Source organism: Tachyglossus aculeatus, chromosome 8 (genome assembly GCF_015852505.1).
Source record: "Tachyglossus aculeatus isolate mTacAcu1 chromosome 8, mTacAcu1.pri, whole genome shotgun sequence".
Lineage (NCBI taxonomy): Eukaryota > Metazoa > Chordata > Mammalia > Monotremata > Tachyglossidae > Tachyglossus > Tachyglossus aculeatus.
The window spans coordinates 16266126-16286371 of NC_052073.1; the positions used below are offsets into that span (position 1 = coordinate 16266126).

Genomic DNA, 20246 nt, shown 5'->3' on the forward strand with positions numbered 1-20246 from the left:
CGACCCACCCACCGACCGACTGACCCACCGACCGACCGACCGACCGACCGCCGCCACTTATGGGCGGGAAGGGAAGGGGCGGGCCGGGGCCCCTGCTCACCCCGCCCCCAGGCCCGGATAATAATTATCATTATCATCATCATCATCATCAATCGTATTTATTGAGCGCTTACTGGGTGCAGAGCACTGTCCTAAGCGCTTGGGAAGTACCAGTTGGCAACAGTCCCTACCCAACAGTGGGCTCACAGTCTAAAAGGGGGAGACGGAGAACAAAACCAAACATACTAACAAAATAAAATCAATAGAGTAATAAATATGTACAAACATATATACATATATACAGGTGCTGTGGGGAAGGGAAGGAGGTAAGGGGGGGATGGAGAGGGGGGCGAGGGGGAGCCCACTGTTGGGTAGGGACTGTATATGTTGCCAATTTGTACTTCCCAAGCGCTTAGTACAGTGCTCTGCACACAGTAAGCGCTCAATAAATACGATTGATGATGATGATGATGATGAGAGGAAGGAAGGGGCTCAGTGTGGGAAGGCCTCCTGGAGGAGGTGAGCTCTCGGCAGGGCCTTGAAGGGAGGAAGAGAGCTAGCTGGGCGGATGTGGGGAGGGAGGGCATTCCAGGCCCGGGGGATGACGTGACGTGGTGATCATCATCGTCATCATAATAATAATGGCATTTGTTAAGCGCTTACTATGTGCAGACCACTGTTCTAAGCGCTGGAAGGGATACAAGGTGATCAAGTTGTCCCACGGGGGGGCTCACAGTCTTCATCTCCATTTTACAGATAACTGAGGCCCAGGGAAGTTAAGTGACTTGCCCAAGGTCACAAGGCAGACATGTGGCGGAGCCGGGATTTGAACCCATGGTTTCTGACTCCAAAGCCCGGGCTCTTTCCACTGAGCCATGCTGCTTCTCTAATAATAATCAATCAATCAATCGTATTTATTGAGCGCTTACTGTGTGCAGAGCACTGGACTAAGCGCTTGGGAAGTACAAGTTGGCAACATAGAGAGACAGTCCCTACCCAACAGTGGGCCCACAGTCTAAAAGTCTAAAAGTTAAATGACTTGCCCAAGGTCACACAGAAGACATGTGGCGGAGTCGGAATTTGAACCCATGACCTCTGACTCCAAAGCCCGGGCTCTTTCCACTGAGCCATGCTGCTTCTCTAATAATAATGACGATGATGGCCTTCCCAGACTGAGCCCCTTCCTTCCTCTCCCCCTCGTCCCCCTCTCCATCCCCCCGCCCCGTCTTACACCTCCTTCCCTTCCCCACAGCACCTGTATATATGTATATATGTTTGTACATATTTATTACTCTACTTATTTATTTTACTTGTACATATCTATTCTATTGATTTTATTTTGTTAGTATGTTTGGTTTTGTTCTCGGTCTCCCCCTTTTAGACTGTGAGCCCACTGTTGGGTAGCATCATCATCATCATCATCAATCGTATTTATTGAGCGCTTACTGTGTGCAGAGCACTGTACTAAGCGCTTGGGAAGTACAAGTTGGCAACATATAGAGACAGTCCCTACCCAACAGTGGGCTCACAGCATGAAAAGCAGCGTGGCTCAGTGGAAAAGAACACGGGCTTTAGAGTCAGAGGTCATGGGTTCAAATCCCAGCTCCACCAATTGTCAGCTGTTTGACTTTGGGGAAGTCACTTAACTTCTCTGTGCCTCAGTTACCTCATCTGTAAAATGGGGATTAAGACTCTGAGCCCTCCATGGGACAACCTGATCACCTTGTAACCTCCCCAGCGCTTAGAACAGTGCTTTGCACATAGTAAGCGCTTAATAAATGCCATTATTGCTATTACTACTGTCTCTGTATGTTCCCAACTTGTACTTCCCAAGCGCTTAGTACAGTGCTCTGCACACAGTAAGCACTCAATAAATACGATTGATTGATTGATTGATTTGTTAAGTGCGTACACTAGGTGCAAAGCACCGCTCTAACCTCTGGGGAAGGATACAAGGTGATGAGGTTGTCCCACGTGCGGCTCCCAGGCTTCATTTTGTATATATTTACTATTCTATTTATTTTATTTTGTAAATATGTTTTGTTCTGTTGTCTGTCTCCCCCTTCTAGACTATGAGCCCGCTGTTGGGTCGGGACCATCTCTATATAGGTTTGCACGTATTTATTACTCTATTTTATTTGTACATATTTATTTTATTTTGTTAATATGTTTTGTTCTGTTGTCTGTCTCCCCCTCCTAGACTATGAGCCCGCTGTTGGGTCGGGACCATCTCTATATAGGTTTGCACGTATTTATTACTCTATTTTATTTGTACATATTTATTTTATTTTGTTAATATGTTTTGTTTTCTGTCTCCCTCTTCTAGATGTGAGCCCACTGTGGGTAGGGACCGTCTCTATATAGGTTTGTACGTATTTATTACTCCATTTTATTTGTACATATTTATTCTATTTATTTTATTTTGTTAATATGTTTTGTTTTGTTGTCTGTCTCCCCCTTCTAGACTGTGAGCCCGCTGTTGGGTAGGGACCGTCTCTATATAGGTTTGTACGTATTTATTACTCTATTTATTTTATTTGTACATATTTATTCTATTTATTTTATTTTGTAAATATGTTTTGTTTTGTTGTCTGTCTCCCCCTTCTAGACTGTGAGCCCGCTGTTGGGTAGGGACCGTCTCTATAATAATAATAATGATGGCATTTGTTAAGCGCTTACTATGTGCATAGCACTGTTCTAAGCGCTGGGGGGGATACAAGGTGATCAAGTTGTCCCACATGGGGCTCACAGTCTTAATCCCCATTTTACAGATGAGGTAACTGAGGCTCAGAGAAGTTAAGTGATTTGCCCAACGTCACGCAGCAGACGTGGCAGAGTTGGGATTCAAACCCATGACCTCTGACTCCAAAGCCCAGGCTCTTTCCACTGAGCCACGTATATATGTTTGTACGTATTTATTACTCTATTTAGTTTATTTGCACATATTCATTCTATTTACTTTATTTTGTTAATATGTTTTGTTTTGTTGTCTGTCTCCCCCTTCTAGACTGTGAGCCCGCTGTTGGGTAGGGACCGTCTCTATATGTTGCCAACTTGTACTTCCCAAGCGCTTAGTACAGTGCCCTGCACACAATAAGCGCTCAATAAATACGACTGAATGAATGAATCCCCATTTTACAGCAGCATGGCTCAGTGGAAAGAGCCTGGGCTTTGGAGTCAGGGGCCATGGGTTCGAATCCCAGCTCTGCCAATTGCCAGCTGTGTGACTTTGGGCAAGTCACTTAACTTCTCTGTGCCTCAGTTACCTCATCTGTAAAATGGGGATTAAGACTGTGAGCCCCCCGTGGGACAACCTGACCTCCTTGTAACCTCCCCAGCGCTTAGAACAGTGCTTTGCACATAGTAAGCGCTTAATAAATGCCATCATTATTATTATTACAGACCAGCTAACTGAAGCCCAGTGAAGTCACTCGCCCAAAGTCACACAGCCGATAAGTGGTGGAGCCTGGATTTGAACCCATGACTTCTGACTCCAAAGCCCGGGCTCTTTCCACTGAGCCACGCTGCTTCTTCAGAGTCATCTGATAAAGTCTCTGAAGATGACTCTGAAGTCGCTGATGTCTTCAGAGACATCACCTGTGGCATGATACTACTTCTACCTGTGGGTTTCTGCCTCTGGTCAGCTTGGGTGAGGGCAGTGAAAGGGACTCGAAGGGAGTGACCATGGCACAATCCCCATTTCTGGGTGTGCCCACTCCTTTGATATCAGTGAGACCCCTCCGCCACGCCAGCGGAACACCACCATCTCAAAAAAGGCCGCCCAGGTATGGCCCCGATCCATCGATCGATGGTATTGAAAACTTACTGTGGGCAGAGCACTGGATTTAAGCACTTGGAAGTGTACAGAGTTGTCAGATTGCCCCAGACCATGAGGAGTTAACATCCTCAAATGTTCTTGAAGGTTTCTGTGTATCAATCATTAACCAGGCCCCGCTTCTTCTTTAAACATTTTTCCGCTGACAAGGCTCCTTAAAAGCAGAATTGAGCAACCGAAAAAAGGCAAGCCAAAAGTGATTTCAAAATCTTTCACTCAGATAAATGTGTTTCCAGACCAGAACCCAAAAATATCAATAGTGCTTGGAATTATCCAGCAGCAGCGCTGAATTCCATCCAGGCCCATTTGTGATCTACCTGACCTTGAGGATTTGCTGTTGCTAAGAACTGGCTAGAGGCCACCATCCCCTCCCCAACCCTTCTTCCTCCAAACAGGCACTGACCAAACAGAAAGAAACAGAACCCACTTCCCCATTCACCCATGGCTAACATTATGACGGAAGGAGCTAACAGTTCTTTAGCTCAATTCATTCATTCATTCATTCAATCGTATTTATTGAGCGCTTACTGGGTGCAGAGCACTGCACTCAGTGCTTGGGAAGTACAAGTCGGCAACATATAGAGACAGTCCCTACCCAACAACAGGCTCACAGTCTAGAACGGGAAGACAGACAACAAAACAAAACATATAGACAGGTGTCAAAACCATCAGAATAAATAGAATTATAGCTATATGCACATCATTAATCAGAGCAGTTAATATGTACAAGTAAAATAGAGTAATAAATATGTACAAATATATACAACTGCTATGGGGGGGGGGGGGGGCTATGGAGAGGGGAAGAGGAGAGGAAAAGCCATTCATTCACTGATTAGTTCTTCTAGGCTCAGACTGCCAACCAGAATAGAAATCAAGGTACTTTCATTTACAACTCTTTGCATTTGCATGTTAAACCTCCTATTTTCCCCCACTGTAGATAGGTAGAACCACCATCCTCCCTGTCTCACAAGCCCATAACCCTGGCAGTATCCTCAACTCAGCTCTTTCATTCAACCCATGTATTCACCAAATCCTATCAGTTCTACCTTCACGTTGCTAAATTCCACTTTTTCCTCTCCATCCAAACTGCAACTATGCTGATCCAAGCTCTTTTCATATCCCAGTTTGATTTGCTGACCTCCCCACTCCAGTCCAGTCTTCACTCTGCCACCCAGATCATTTTTCTAAAAAAAATTCAGTCCACGTTTCCCCCCTCAAGTTGCCCATTCAACTCCACATCTAACAGAAACTCCTTATTGTTGACTTTAAGGCACTCAATCAGCTTGCCTCTTATTTCACCTTGCTGATTTCCTAATATAACCCAGCACATGAACTTTGCTCCTTCAACACTAACCTACTCACTGTATCTCAATCTCATCTATCTTGCTGCCAACCCCTTGCCTACCTCTTTCCTCCCCTGAAACTCCCTCCCCCTTCATATGCGGAAGACCACCACTCCCCTCACCTTCAAAGCCCGAATGTGTCTATTATATTGTACTTTCCCAAGCAGTTAGTACAGTGCTTTGCACACTGTAAGTGTTCAATAAATACAAATGAATGTATGAATTATAAGAATCACATCTCCAGAAGACTTCCCCAAGTCCTCATTTTCCCTACTCTCTATCTCCCTTCTGCCTCGCCTGCACCTCAGTTCAGGTCTTTCCTCACTAGCTAATCTTCTCACTGGGGACTTTCGCCCCCTCCTCATCCACAGCACTTCCAAGCAGTCAGTCAATAAATCAGTGATATTTATCAAGGGCTTACAGTGTGTAGGGCACTAAAGCAAGCATTTGGGAGCGGTCCAATGTAACAAGAGTTGAGAGACATGTTCCCTGCCCAGAAGAAGCTTTTGGTCTAGAGGGAGAGACAGCCATTAAAATAAATTATGGATCTGTACATAAGTGCTGTGGGGCTTAGGGTGGGGTGAATATCAAGTGCTTAAAGGGTACAGATCCAAGTGCACAGGCAAGGCAGAGGGAGACGGAGTAAAGAAAAATGAGGGTTTCGTTGGGGAAGGCCTCTGAGAGAGGTGATTTCAAATAAGGCTCCGAAGATGGGGAGAGTGGTGGTCTGTCATATATGAAGGGGGAGGACGCTCCAGGACAGACGAAGGATGTGAGCAAGGTAGATGAAATCGAGGTACAGAATAGGTTGGCATTGGAGGAGCCAAGCCTGCGAGCTGGGTTGTAATAGGAGATCAGTGAGGTAAAGTAGAAGGGGAGGGCTGATTGAGAACTCTAAAGTCAATGGTAAGGAGTTTCTGTTTGATGTGGAAATGGATGGGCAACTATTGGGGATTCTTGAAGAATGGGGAATCATGGACAACTTTTTTTTTAGAAAAATAATCTGGGCAACAGAGTGAAATAAGGACTGAAATGGGAAGAGACAGAGGTCTGCAAAGAGGTAAAAGTTGGAGTCATGGTGGGATATGACTAACTCTGGGATCAGCATGATAGCAGTTTGGATGGTGAGGGAAGGGCTGATTGAAGTTAGAACCGATGGGATTTGGTAACAGTAGATAAGACAGAGAAGAAGAAAGGGAGGAAAAGAAGGAAAGGGGCCTGCATAATTCCTTCCTGAGGAATTGTGAGTTGGCTGTATGGAACTCACAGAATTTAAGGAGTTACTAGACCATATCAGGCATTGTGCTAAAGCCACAGTCCTTGCTGACATCCTAGAGACAAGATAGACTATCTTTTTATGCCTCCTTTTTACTTTGTTTTATTTAGGTCATTAGCTCATTTTTGGCTCCAGAAAAGAGTTAATCATTAAGACAATGCAAAAAAGAGCCAATGACTTTAAAAAAAGAATTTGGATTGGGGGAGGGAAGACAGGGAAGGCCAAGAAAAGGGGAAGATGTACTTTTAACATTCTCTGAGGCTTGGATTAACTCTAGTATTTTTTTGGATAATAGAGGCCACATGAGGTCTATTTTTAGCAGAGTGGGTGTGCGGGAAATTCTGTTACTACTACAGCTGAAGCACTTGGTAACACAGGCTCAGTTTCCTGCAGCAGAAAGTGGGGATAATCACTCTTGCTACATAACCCTCCAGGGTATTCCATGTTGCAATGAGTTAATAACAATGCCTTGTATTTATATAGCACCCTTTCTTCTTAGGAATTTAAACGACTTTCACATCTATCATCTCATTTTATCCCGGTTTCATCCCTGTGAGGTAGGGAGGGGCAGGGATTCTTATTTTATAAATGGGGAAACTGACCCCTGAAACTGGTAACTTGCACAAGGTCATCCAGTGAATAAGGGGCTTAACTGAGACAGGACAGTCAACTCTTCCGTCAGACCATACTATCTTTAATCTTAGACAATTTTTTTTTAGGTTAGAGTCATAATTATCAGAGTATTTGGGACAAAACGCAGTGTAGCCTAGTGGAAGAGCATGGGCCTGAGAGTGAAAGGACCTGGGTTCTATCCTGGCTCTGTCACTTGCCTGCTGTGTGACCTTGTGCAAATCACTTATCTGTGCCTTAGTTTCCTTAACTGCAAAACGGGGGTCCAATACTTGTTCTCCCTCCTACCTAGATGGGACAGGGACTCTATCCAGGGCTTTAGAACAGTGCTTGGCACATAGTAAGTGCTTAACAAATACCATCATCATCTGGCCTGATTAACTGGTACCTACCCCAGCACTTAGAAAGGTGCTTGAAACATTAAGTGCTTAAATACAAAAAAAACCCAAAACAAAACCAAAAAAAGCCCAACAAAAACAAATAAAAAACAACCTTCCTACTTTTTCTGAACTACTCAGATAATTTCAGCAATAGAAGATTTTCCCCTCAATGACCTGTGCAAATTCTGTGGATCTGACTTTCCCAATAAATGATTATTTAATTTGCTTGCAATGTTGGATACACATCAGGAAGAGAAAGGGTTCAAAGAACACAGGGAAGACAGTAGTCTTGGCCTTGAAGTGCTCACAATCTAGATTAGGCACGAGATGTAAGTTTCAGGCCAATCAATAGTCTGACAGGTTCCACATCATTCCGACAAAAATCACTCCCTCTCAAAAATGACTGCTGCTGCCCAGATCTCTACTTCTGCAAATTCACCAGGAAATAACCCCACCCTCTCTCTTCTCTCTCCCCATCCTACGCCAGGACAGCCCCATACGCCTGGTTCTGCAACCCCAGAAGGCAGGGGCTGCCAGCTGCAGAAGCATCTGGGTTCAGAAAAGTGGCAATAGTAGCAGTGTGGAACAGAGTGGGATCCAATAGCATTGATGCTGTGGGAAAAATGAATAAATTACAAGAACACCGCTAGAGAAGGGCACAGACCCAGAAAGCCATGGAGGTGGAGAGGGGCAAGGCTTAGTTTACATCCTTCAGAGGGAAGAGGGCTAGCTTTACATCGATCAACAAGAAGAGGCTGTGAGCAATCCTCTGAGGTTCCCATAACCAGGACAACCTCTGAGTTGATGGGATTGGGGGAGTTGCAAAACTGCTCAGCAGGGAGTCTGGCTCTCTCCCCAAAACCTTGCCATACTTCCTCCAAACTCCCCTCGGCTGACAGGATCGTTTGGCTCCTTCAGATAACTAAATACATGATGTGGGAAAAAATGTGCACTGAGTTTGCTTCAGATCTCTAGACTGTAGCCCTCACTGTGGGCAGGAAACGTATATGCCCCTCTAGACTGTCAGCAGGAATGAGTCTGTTGTTATATAAATGTAATAATAATAATAATAATAATGGCATTTGTTAAGCACTTACTATGTGCAAAGCACTGTTCTAAGCTGATGTACTCTTGCAAACGTGTAGTACAGTGCTCGGCACATACTAAGCACTCAATAAATACCACTGATGATGACAGAATCCTAATCAGGTTACTAGCATAAAGTCAAAACAAAATGCTCATCAGGAGGGAAGAGACAGTGGCCTAAAGGCAGATGGTCAATGAACTCAGATCACCCTCTCAGTGTGTAATAATAATAATCATGGTATTTGTTAAGTGCTTACTATGTGCCAAGCACTGTTCTAAACACTGGGGCAGATACAAGGTAATCAGGTTAGACACAGTCCCTGTCCCACATGAGGTGCACACTCTTAATTCCCACTTTACAGATGAAGTAACTGAGGCACAGAGAAGTTAAGTGACTTGCCCAAGGTCACACAACAGACAAGGAGTGGCAGAGCCAGGATTAGAACCCATGACCTCTGACTCCCAAGCCTATGCTCTTGTCACAAGGCCAAGCTGCCACAAGGCCAAAAACTGGATTTGGAATTAAGGGAATCAGACAATGGTGAGACCCTAAGAACAAAGTCACAGTGCAGGTATCAGATCTACCAACTCTGTTGTAATTGTTCTTTTCCAAGAGCTTTTTACAGTGCTCTGCACACTATAAGTGCTCAATAAATACTACTGATTGATTGAAAGACAGACACTAAAAAGCAAAGTCATGGAGACATTAGTTCAGTTAAATAGCAAATCACTTAACCTCACTGGGCTGGGCAATAGTTTATGGGCAGGGCAGTTCAGAGCAAGGAAATGTTAAAAAAAAACCAACCCAGATTATAATTTCAGAAGCTATGGGGAAAGGCATTTTTTTTTAATCCAAGGTATAGTACAAAGTAGTAATACCCAGGGGCCAGCCCAAAGGTGCGAGTAAATATTGTCTATTGTGTACAATTTGCAAAGTTCTCATCAAATGTCAAAATAAACATGAACAAATCTGATTTTCAATCCGTGATATTCAATAAGCAAAGTGCTCCTAAAGAAAGGGTGTTTTGGGCTGTTGTCTAGATCACTGGTATCTTGGGTTGCCCTGGTACTACCTTCAGAGTGTTATTACCAATATTACCATCTTGTTGGCAATATTATTTTAGGGTACTCACATTTAGTGGCAGCAAACTAAGGATCCTGTTTAGAGTTGGTGGGTGCATGGGCTCAGTTGATCCAGTCAGATGGGAAGGGAGATCATTGTCTTGCTAAATTACGCGGAAAAAATCTCTGCTTTTAGCAATCATCATCTGAGTTATTAATGAATTTTGATATTCTTAAAAGTGGAATATTAGGGGCAGGTATTGTCGCTGTAAGTACTTCTGGATGGAATTCTCTGATTACGTATTTCTAGAAGGGGAAAGTCCAAATGGGAAATCTAGAATGAGCTTATTTTTGATTTCACAAATTTACATTTTTTTAGTCTTCTAATTTTATGTCATTTTCACATAAGACCTATCAAAAGGTTTACCCCCCAACAACATATTTCACTTGATTCCAACACTCCATCATTCTTCCTGTCATTGGATTTCAATTACCACTCAAAGAACAATCTCAGTATCTTTAAGTACACAAGCCCCTATCTCAGTTAAGGCTGAAATGGGACACCTGGACTTTACCCTTTAGTGTAATATTTCCACTCTAAGCTCTGCCCTAGGAACTAGTTGCTATCATAGGGTGAAAACAGTCTTGCAACATAAAACGAGAGCGTGACCTCATCACTTGCTGCAGTTCAGTACTGAGGGGCACCTTGAGGACCGCTTTTGCAAACTGGAAACAAGGCTCTGGGGACTTTGGTGCTTCTGGTGTCCTTTGGGGGGAAGCTCTCCTCCCCTTACATGGAGAGTTGGAGCCGTCCCCAGCCTGGACTAGACACAATTGGAAAAAGCATCTTCAATGCCCCCAGGAAAAGAGGTTTCTAGTGAGTTATCCTGGGCTTAGTCTTCCTTCCTTGGTTAATATTTCCCCTTTTTTCCAGGTGCCCATTTTGCTGATCACAACTAGCAGTATCTAGTTAGTGGATGTGAACCCACTGAGGGGTCTAAACCTGCAAGTTTCACCTGCTCCAAAGCCACACCCGCATTTTTTGTGCTGTGGGGGTGACCAACAGCCCACACAACTACTAAAGCCACTTCTTACACAGTCTTACTTCTTCAAAAGGACCCTTAGAAGCCCTCATTGGACTGTGAGACAGACCAAATGGGATGTTCAGTGGGATGTGTAGCCCGAAACCCAAGCTAGATGAGAAGCAGCGTGGTTCAGTGGAAAGAGCTCAAATCCCGGCTCCGCCACTTGTCAGCTGGGTGACTTTGGGCAAGTCACTTAACTTATCTGGGCCTCAGTTCCCTCATCTGTAAAGTGGGGATGAAGACTGTGAGCCCCACGTGGAATTGGGACAACCTGATCACCTTGTAACCTCCCCCGTGCTTAGAACAGTGCTTTGCACATAGTAAGCACTTAATAAATGCCATCATCATTATTATTATCATCAGTATTATTATTATTATGACAGAATGGAAGTTTCCATGTGCAACTGCTCCACAGCTTTCAAACCAATCAGTGAATTAATGGTATTTATTGAGCGCAAAGCACAAGTGCTTGGGAGAGTACAATATTACAGAGGTGAAGACACAGTCCCTGCCCACAAGGAGCTTACAGTCCAGAGGGCTTTCTACAGTCTTGTGAACTTTCGGTGAAGCTGTCTGGGGTAAAGACTACCCCACCACCAACACCTTAGCAATATGGTCATTTAAACCCTGAATAAAGATGCTGTTGGTTTCAAGAAAATGTCACTGACCCCCACGGCATCTGCTTCCCAGTACTCACCCAAATCTCCACTAGATTGCAAACTGCTCCAGAGAAAGGAATGTGTCTTTTACTTTTGTTTTTTTTTACCCCCAAACAGTCCAATGCTCTGCAGAGAGCAGGTACTCAGTAAATACTGAGTGCATGAATCTCCGGAAGGTCACAGTGTATAAGGCATTTTCAATTCCAGAAGCTTTTGAAGCCAAGCGGCTTTCTTTGTAATCCCCTACTAAAGGAACAAAGGGCCTGATTCTCAGGTCAGTATTTGGTAATAGTTCTTCCCCTCTCTATTTCAGTTTCCTTCTCATGCAGATCAGATTAACTGCCTGGGGTTAGTTTGCCTGTGAACATGAGATTCTTTTTTAACTACAAATGTTCTAAAACAGTCATCCTTGCACAGTAGCCAAGATTCCTCAGTCACAACTGACCCTGGCAGTGATGAAAGCCTAATACAAAGAAAAAACTTTTGCTGTGAGCCTCAGGGAAGCAGAGGCTGGTTTGTGCAGCCTAATGGGTTGCAAAGGGAAAACAAAATTGCTATCAACACTAGGAGCTGCTTGGTAGCTCTCCTAAACTGTTCCCTCGAAAACTGCTTAAAATTAACACACAGGTCTAGTATTCAAAGACCGCTAAGATCACAAGTTTCTCAGTGGGGAAGAAAAAAGTAGAGAAAAAGGAGAATAAGCCTCTTTTAGCTGCATACCTGTGTGGTGTGGTGTTTTTCCTTTGAGATCTTGGAGAATCATTGTACTGTATCCTCACACATTGTGGGTGCTTGTCGAACACGTTTCTTCTCTTCTTTCAAAAGTTGAGGAAAGACTCCAGAGAAGGACTGGGTGCTGCTGCTGTTTCAGTTACCTGCACATCTGGGACCTCTCACAGAAGTCAAAAATTCATTGTTAGCTCTGTTCCCAGAGGTAGAATTTTATTACCCAAGACAGCCTATTCCACCTACAAAATGTGTTTTCTCACTACCTAACCATCCGATATGAAAAACTTCCTTTTGGGGCTGAGAAAGTTGTGAGCACAGCATTGGCCTCATGATAGCAAGGACCCCGTGGGAGCTAAAAACTGAATTTCTGGCAGCGAGGCACTGAATTTAGCAGATTTCCTTGAGCAGGGAAATAACCTCTTCTTGGGTGGGTGAAAGTCCAGTTGCACTTGCACCTTGTGTGGGGAAAGCATCTCCATCAAATGCAGCCTTCATTTCCCGTTAATGCTACCTGAGCTGAGACAATCTTCCTTCCTCTTGAGTCTGGAGAGGATGTTCATTTCTGCTATGCAAAAACTGCACTTAAATAACCCTACTGCCTTTTAAACCTTTTGAAGATATGAGAGTTCACATATGCAAAGGCTAACCTGACCTCAGTTTGTAGTTTTGGAGAGCAAAACCGATGAAAATGCCCGACGTACTTCCTTCTTTTCACTCAAGATGTACACATCAGGCCCATCAATCAATTGTATTTATTGAGCACTTACTAGACCTATCCACTGTAGCTTTTTTGGTTCAGCCTCAGAGATGACTGGACACTATTTCATGCAACAGTAAAAGCCCAAAAGGAAAAAAAATACCCAGCCTCTTTAGGGGTAAGATAGGCAGAAAATTGGGAGGGGGGGGGGATGGCTGAGGGTGGAAGAGGGCTTGGACAAAGACACGCCCATGGTGCTGTTCTCTGACAGGCAACTGTCAATATAAAGCCTGCCCTTGAAATGACTCTAGTTGTCACCAGCTGATGAAGGTGGATGTGCAGGCTTCTAGAATCTGAAAAATACAACTTGGGGGTCTCCTGACTTTACAGTCTGAAGTAAAAATGCGTGAAATTGTGCACATTCAGATCGGCCAGTGTGGCAACCAGATTGGAGCCAAGGTAAGAAGGGCTTGATTACTTATACAGTAACTGTTGAAGAAGAATCTATCAATAGGAAAAGTATAAATCGATGTGAAAGTTTGCGTCTTTAGTTTGTAGGAGAGATGAATGGTTAGAAAGTGGTAAAAAAAAGATCAACAGTTGACATGGGTTCAGAAGAAATGTAGCACTTAGTGCAACTTCATCACTGTCCTTAGAAACTTGTTTTTGTAGATGATATTCCTTTACAAAGGATCAGTTATCAGTTCAGAGCAAAACTGACTGAAAATTTGATTTTGTGGGTATGTTATGCAAATTTAATTAGGAATGAGATTATCCCTAAATTTAAGAGCAAGTTTTCTTCATATATTTATTTTTAAAATTATAAAGTAAAATAATTATGCTTTCCTATTACTGTCCAAGTGAGAATTCTATGGGAAATTTTAAATTTGTTTTATGGCAGGGTCACCTGAGATAGCATATTTTTAAAAAATTCCCTGATAACCAAACTTTCGTCCCTTTTTTATCATGTCAACTTCATCAAAAAATGGCCATTTAACTCAGACAATAGCAAACAAGTTGGGGGCTGAAGATGACAAATGCCCATTTTGAAGATGAGCAAATCTAAAGAGAATCACCCAAAACTGCAGTGGCTATTGTCAATTATTTCACTGCTATGTTAAAACTAACATAAATGTTGGAATTGGGATTTTTAAAGATTTTTTAATGTGGCCTTCTGTTGGCAGACTTTTCTAAGTGAAAAACGTATCGCTTGCTGTAAAATTGTTCAATGTTTCTGCCAAAATCATGAGAGAATTCAGGTTAAATGACTTGTATATGGACTCTCAGGGGCTGTGACTTCCTTAAACTCATTGTTGTGTGGCTTATAGATAAAAACACAGGAATGGAAATGAGACTGTAGAGTAAAGATAGGACTGTTCCTTTTTTGACAGTGTGGTCTAGTGGTTAGAGTGTTGGACTGGCTATTGCTCTGCACTTTTATTTATGGTGTGTCTATCTCCCAGGAAGAGTACTGTTCCTCTCCAGTTTTTGAAAAAATAACATCCTGCAATTGATATATCAAAATTGCCATAATACAACCTATAAAATATGAAAAAGATTTTTTTTAAATGTGAACTTTAATGAAGAAAATGTTTTTTCAGTCAGAGCATTGCTAGATGGAAAAAATTTGTATTTTGCCCACATTGATCAGCGTAGAGCATGTGCACATCACTACAACTGGTGGTTTCACACACGACTCATGTACTTTAGAAAATATTAAGGTCACATCTCTTCCAATCAATCAATCAATCGTATTTATTGAGCGCTTACTGTGTGCAAAGCACTGTACTAAGCGCTTGGGAAGTACAAGTTGGCAACATATAGAGACCCCAATTAAGCCAGGCACTGTCTGCCTTCCGTGTCATCTATACACTTGGATCTGTGACCGCTGGGTATTTAGTATCCACCCCATTCTCAGCCCCACAGCACTAAAGTACAGAGATATCTCTATCACATATTATAACACATGTATTATATTACATAATACATGTATTATAAATTATGTACTATAAATTATTTATATTAACGTCCCCCTCTAGACTTTACAGCTCATTGCGGGCAGGGAATGGGTACGTCAACTCTGTTGTACTGTACTCTCCCAAGTACTTAGTACAGTGCTCTGCACTCAGTAAGTGCTTAATAAATACTACCGATTGAGTGACACGAATCCTATGTATTGCCTTTAAAAGAATCATACATACCATTGAGGATGCAAGCACAGTAGTGCAGATTTCTGCACAACAAGCAGGAAATCCTATGATAATTTGACTAGCAAAATAATTATTTTTGCACTTTCTACAAGCATAAATATGTAGGGGATGCCTACTTCTAGTATTAACTTCTAAAACTTACTTTAAAGGTCTCCTGCTAAGAACCCCCATTACATTGTAAGCACTTTATGGGCAGGTAGTGTTTCAAGTAACTCTACTGTACACTCCTAAAAACTGAATACAATGCTCGGCAGAGAGAAATCACTAGGTGAACACACTGATTGAATGTCTCAATTCCCAAATCCAGGCTTTAACTACTGTCTCCACTGTCACTTGGTTTCAGCCCCCAATTTTTCCTGTTTCTTTCAGTTCTGGGAAGTTATAGGTGATGAGCACGGAATAGACACCAATGGAAACTATCACGGAGATTCTGCCCTGCAGCTCGAGAGGATCAACGTCTATTACAACGAAGCCTACTGTACGTTGTCTCCCGGGACCTTGTCTTGGTTCCAGGAGACAAGCTGAGGCATGACCAGGAAAAGGCAAAGGACGGCTAGACCCAATCCCGCTGGCTGAATGAATGGGTAGAAGGGTAGCGGTTTCAAAAATGCTCAGAGAAATTAGCTAGCTTCCAGATAAAAGAAAAGGTTGGGGATAGAGAGTAGCTGAAATTAGGCCCAAATTTCCAGCCAAAAAACAGCTTAGTCAAATGCTGGTCCGTCTTTTGGGGGGCAGTTTAACACTTGAACAATCCCCCCGGGGAAGTACTGGAATGCCCTTCTTTGGAATTAAGAATTGGTTAAGGACACATGAAGAAATTTGACCTGGATACTAAATGTTTCTGCAATGCATGGAGGATAGGATTCTGAAGTCCCTTCCGAGGACTAGTTTTGGTGATCCCAAGTGGAATCTGCATTAACAACCAAGATAATAGTTTTGATATAAAGGAAACACAAGTTGCTAACCTTTTTCTGTTTTCAGCAGCCAAGAAGTATGTGCCTCGGGCAGTCTTAGTGGATCTGGAACCTGGAACAATGGACAGCCTCCGGTCTAGCAAAATGGGAACGCTCTTTCAACCCGACAGCTTTATCCACGGTAGGCACTGTCAAAATGTGACCAACAGATGCTGGATTGCCTGCTCTTCCTCTGTGGATCACTTCTCTTCCCCACTCTGGTTATGCTGACCTTGCACACTGTCCCTTGCCTGCAGGTAACTCGGGAGCCGGCAACAACTGGGCAAAGGGCCATTATACTGAAGGGGCGGAACTGATTGAAAACGTGATGGACGTGGTCCGCAGCGAGAGTGAGAGCTGTGACTGCCTGCAGGGATTTCAGATAGTCCATTCTCTGGGTGGAGGGACGGGATCGGGTATGGGCACTCTCCTCATGAGCAAAATTAGAGAGGAGTATCCAGACCGCATTCTGAACTCCTTCAGCATCATGCCTTCCCCCAAGGTTTCCGACACAGTGGTAGAACCATATAATGCTGTGCTTTCCATCCATCAGCTCATTGAGAACTCTGATGCCTGCTTTTGTATCGATAATGAAGCGCTCTATGATATATGCTTTAGAACCTTAAAGCTGACGACACCCACCTATGGAGATCTAAACCACTTAGTGTCTTTGACCATGAGTGGCATCACCACCTCTCTGAGGTTTCCTGGTCAACTCAACGCCGACCTGAGGAAACTGGCCGTGAACATGGTTCCTTTCCCCCGCCTGCACTTCTTCATGCCTGGCTTTGCCCCACTCACATCCCGAGGCAGTCAGCAGTACAAAGCTCTCTCTGTCTCAGAGCTCACTCAGCAAATGTTCGACGCGCGCAACATGATGGCCGCTTGCGACCCTCGCCGGGGTCGCTACCTGACGGTGGCCTGCATCTTCCGGGGCAAGATGTCAACCAGGGAAGTGGATGAACAGCTCCTGGCCGTGCAGACCAGAAACAGTAGCTACTTTGTGGAGTGGATCCCCAACAACGTCAAGGTGGCCGTGTGTGACATACCTCCACGGGGGCTCAATATGGCCGCCACCTTCATAGGCAACAACACTGCTATCCAGGAGCTCTTCACTAGGGTTTCTGATCAGTTTTCAGCTATGTTCAAAAGGAAAGCTTTCATCCACTGGTACACTGGGGAAGGGATGGATATAAATGAGTTTGTAGAAGCTGAAAGTAACACCCACGACTTGGTTTCTGAATATCAACAGTACCAGGAAGCCAAAGTGGATCTAGAGGAATATGAAGAGATAGAGGGAGAAGTGGTAGTGGAACCAGAAGAGGAGAAACAACAGTAAACATTAGCATTTAGGGTGAATCGCATTAACAAAAGGTGAAGGCATTCACCTGTAGGTGATTTACCTCTAATTTTTTTTCCTCTCTGCCAACTCAAAGCCTTCCCTACCTCGCAGTACAATGAATCGCTGAAATGAATATTCTAATCTTCCTCTATATGTGGCATCAAAGGAGATAAGAGGGTGAAAATGGGAAGGTTTTTGAAAAAACATTGTTTGTAATATTATATGGGCTTTGCATGGAACTTGCTAACTTTAAGAGCTTCTATTGGAATAGCTTGGATTAGTATTTGGGTGTCTAGTGCAGCGTTGAATAATGCCATACTGTTAGGGGCATGGGTTTGCAAGAAGTCCCTGGGGGGAGCACCAACACAAAGATTGTTCTGGGGTATTGGTCCTGGTCCAGTGATACACTGGGATCTCCTCAGGACTCATTTAGGTGCTCTTCCTGCCTTCCTACCTCCCTCCTTCTGAAGAGTAGCACCTTTCACTGCTGTTCTATTTCTCAGATTACCCCAATCCACCTACTAAAATGTAATCTTTTGCGTATCTTTTGGGCATTCCACGTTAGAAGGGTCTTTAAGGAAGCAGGCACTTGATAAATCCTGATAGTAATGGCCAAAAAACCCAGGGAATTGGAGCTCTTAAATGTTGCATGCCTTTATCTCTACTAAAACAATTACGGAAAGGAGAGTATGGAAAGGAGAGAAGGGACGTTCAAAAGCAAGTGTCGCTTCAGCAAATCACTATGTTAGCTGGAAAAACAATTCAGAAAAAGCTGGGCAGGATTTCCAGAAAATTTTAAAGGTTCAAGGAGGAATTAAAAAAATTATAAAGTTGACATTTCTGAGAAACTTTTTACTTTTAAAAAATTAGGTTCTGGGTATCCAGTTAGGAAAAATTTTTAAAGGGTTTCTGTGGTTTAGGGAAGACTATACAGGTATCTCTTGGGTTTTTTGTACTCAACTTAGTATCCAAACCTGGGAGGCACACACCATAAGCTACCTTTACTTGCTGCAAAAGGAAAAACAGCAATGCCAAATGCCAAATAAGGAAAGTAGCATTTATATACAGCTGTTATAGAGGAAATTTTCTCCAGGGAACTATTATGCTACTGCATAAATCTTAACTATTTATATTTTTACACAACTATAAATTGTTATCTGTTCATCCTGGTAATAGTTTAGCAAGAATAAACATTCTATAACATAAACAAATCACCCTGCCCTTCACAACAGTACAATTCTATAGTTCTAGCTTATCTGCCATACACCATTACTACTGCTTTTAGTTATGGAAAGATTTACATTTTCTCACATTACCTCAGTTATGCAAGTTGAACACATTTTGCTTTTGGGGGAGGGCAACTGGATTTTCAATTGCCAATTTCTATTTGAATTAACCAATAGAACAAAAAAGTGGCAGGAATGGCAGAAGAAATGAGGATGGGGGAATGGTAGTTTTCTGGAACCTATATTCACTTTTATCACACATAGACAGTATCCACAGAGCTGGCAGGAAAACCTTGAAGAGAAAGAAAAGGCAGATAAAATGTAGTGAAGAAGTGCAGGAGCCAACCATCATCACCCTACTCTAGAAGTGCAGAAATGTAATGGCTTTAAGAATTTACTTTGAATGTTTGGGGACAAGAAGTGCTTGAAATATATACATAATTTATTCTACTGCAAACTTGCCCCCAGAGTCCAAATGCTGGTAATTTTGTATTCATTTTCCTTGAACATTAGAGAAACCTTTTAAACCTCATGAGAAGACAATAAGATGTGGGAAGCGGGAGAAGTGTGCCTATATACTTGCTATGACTCCTTAAGATTGCTTTTAAATTGCTATAGAACTTTTTTGCATTATTAATAAAGATTAAAGGAAATAAATGCTTTTAAATTAGACAAGAACTTTTTCTTTACTTGAAGATACTTTTAGTGTCCTGACAGCTCTGAATTTGACCATTAATTACATCACATTGAAGGATTTTTAAAAAAATGATACTTAAGTACTTACTATATGCCAAGCGCTGGGATTCGAAACAATCCAGTTGGACACAGTCCCTTTCCCACATGTGACAGTGAAATCTGGCAAAGTCAAAATTTCATATTGTTTCCTCTTATTTTGGTGCCTTATTCTTTTAAATACAGTTTTTGATTCCAGCTGCACTATTTCTCTTTAGATGCTAGGCTTAAATTAAAATGGTTAAGATGAAAAACAGCAGGCCTGGGAGTCAGAACCTGGGTTCTAATTTCAGCTCTGCCACTTGTCTGCTGTGACCTTGGATAAGTCAATTTCTCTGTGCTTCCCTTACCTAATCTTTACAAGGGAGACTGCGACAGTGCTATGTCCAACCTGATCATCTTATGTCTAACCCAGTACCTGGTGCATAGTAAGTGCCTAACAAAGGCTACAAGAAAAAAAAAAAAGAAAAAATGTTGAGACATCAACATCTTGTCTCAAATCTGTCATTGTATATATTGATACTCTGCTTCAAAGGGTATATTTTTTAAAGGGCCTCAAAATTAATATTACTTAATTGAACACTTTGATTAAAAAAAAAAAAACAAACAAGATGAATTTGGTATCTGAAAATCCAGTTTTTAACCCTGGAGTGGGGTTTGAGTTCACCACAGACTCAGGGCTCCAGATAGGCCTGGCATCTCAATGGGAGGTAAGCAAAAATGAGCCCATCTGATCCTTGAGACAGATTCTGGTTTATCTCCTAACATAATGGAGTTCAATACCCAACTCATCCAGACTTTTAACTTTCTAAATTCCTCTGCACTTTCCACCTCCCCTATCTCCCCACAGAAAAAAATCCAGGAAGCATGTGGTAATGTACTAGGTTACTACATTTTATCACTTTATCAAGATTAGTTAAAAAAAGCGTAAGAATGATCTGAAGCCACATTTACTCTCTAGT

The 20246-nt window shown here is 42.7% G+C and overlaps 1 protein-coding gene across 1 annotated transcript; it reads left to right on the top strand.

Moving 5' to 3' along the window:
- Positions 1 to 13179: 13179 nt before the first annotated feature.
- Positions 13180 to 17675, top strand: TUBB1 (tubulin beta 1 class VI). The gene is made up of 4 exons (XM_038750377.1): positions 13180 to 13280; positions 15401 to 15509; positions 16016 to 16126; positions 16242 to 17675. The coding sequence occupies exons 1-4, from the start codon at positions 13224 to 13226 to the stop codon at positions 17321 to 17323; spliced, it is 1359 nt and encodes a 452-aa protein (XP_038606305.1). The 5' UTR covers positions 13180 to 13223; the 3' UTR covers positions 17324 to 17675.
- Positions 17676 to 20246: the final 2571 nt, after the last annotated feature.

Excerpts from the sequence above, each read along its gene's own strand:
- TUBB1 (XM_038750377.1), top strand. The coding sequence starts at position 13,224 with ATGCGTGAAATTGTGCACATTCAGATCGGCCAGTGTGGCAACCAGATT. Across the intron at positions 13,281-15,400 it reads GCAACCAGATTGGAGCCAAG|TTCTGGGAAGTTATAGGTGA; the intron begins GTAAGAAGGGCT and ends TGTTTCTTTCAG. Across the intron at positions 15,510-16,015 it reads CTATTACAACGAAGCCTACT|CCAAGAAGTATGTGCCTCGG; the intron begins GTACGTTGTCTC and ends TGTTTTCAGCAG.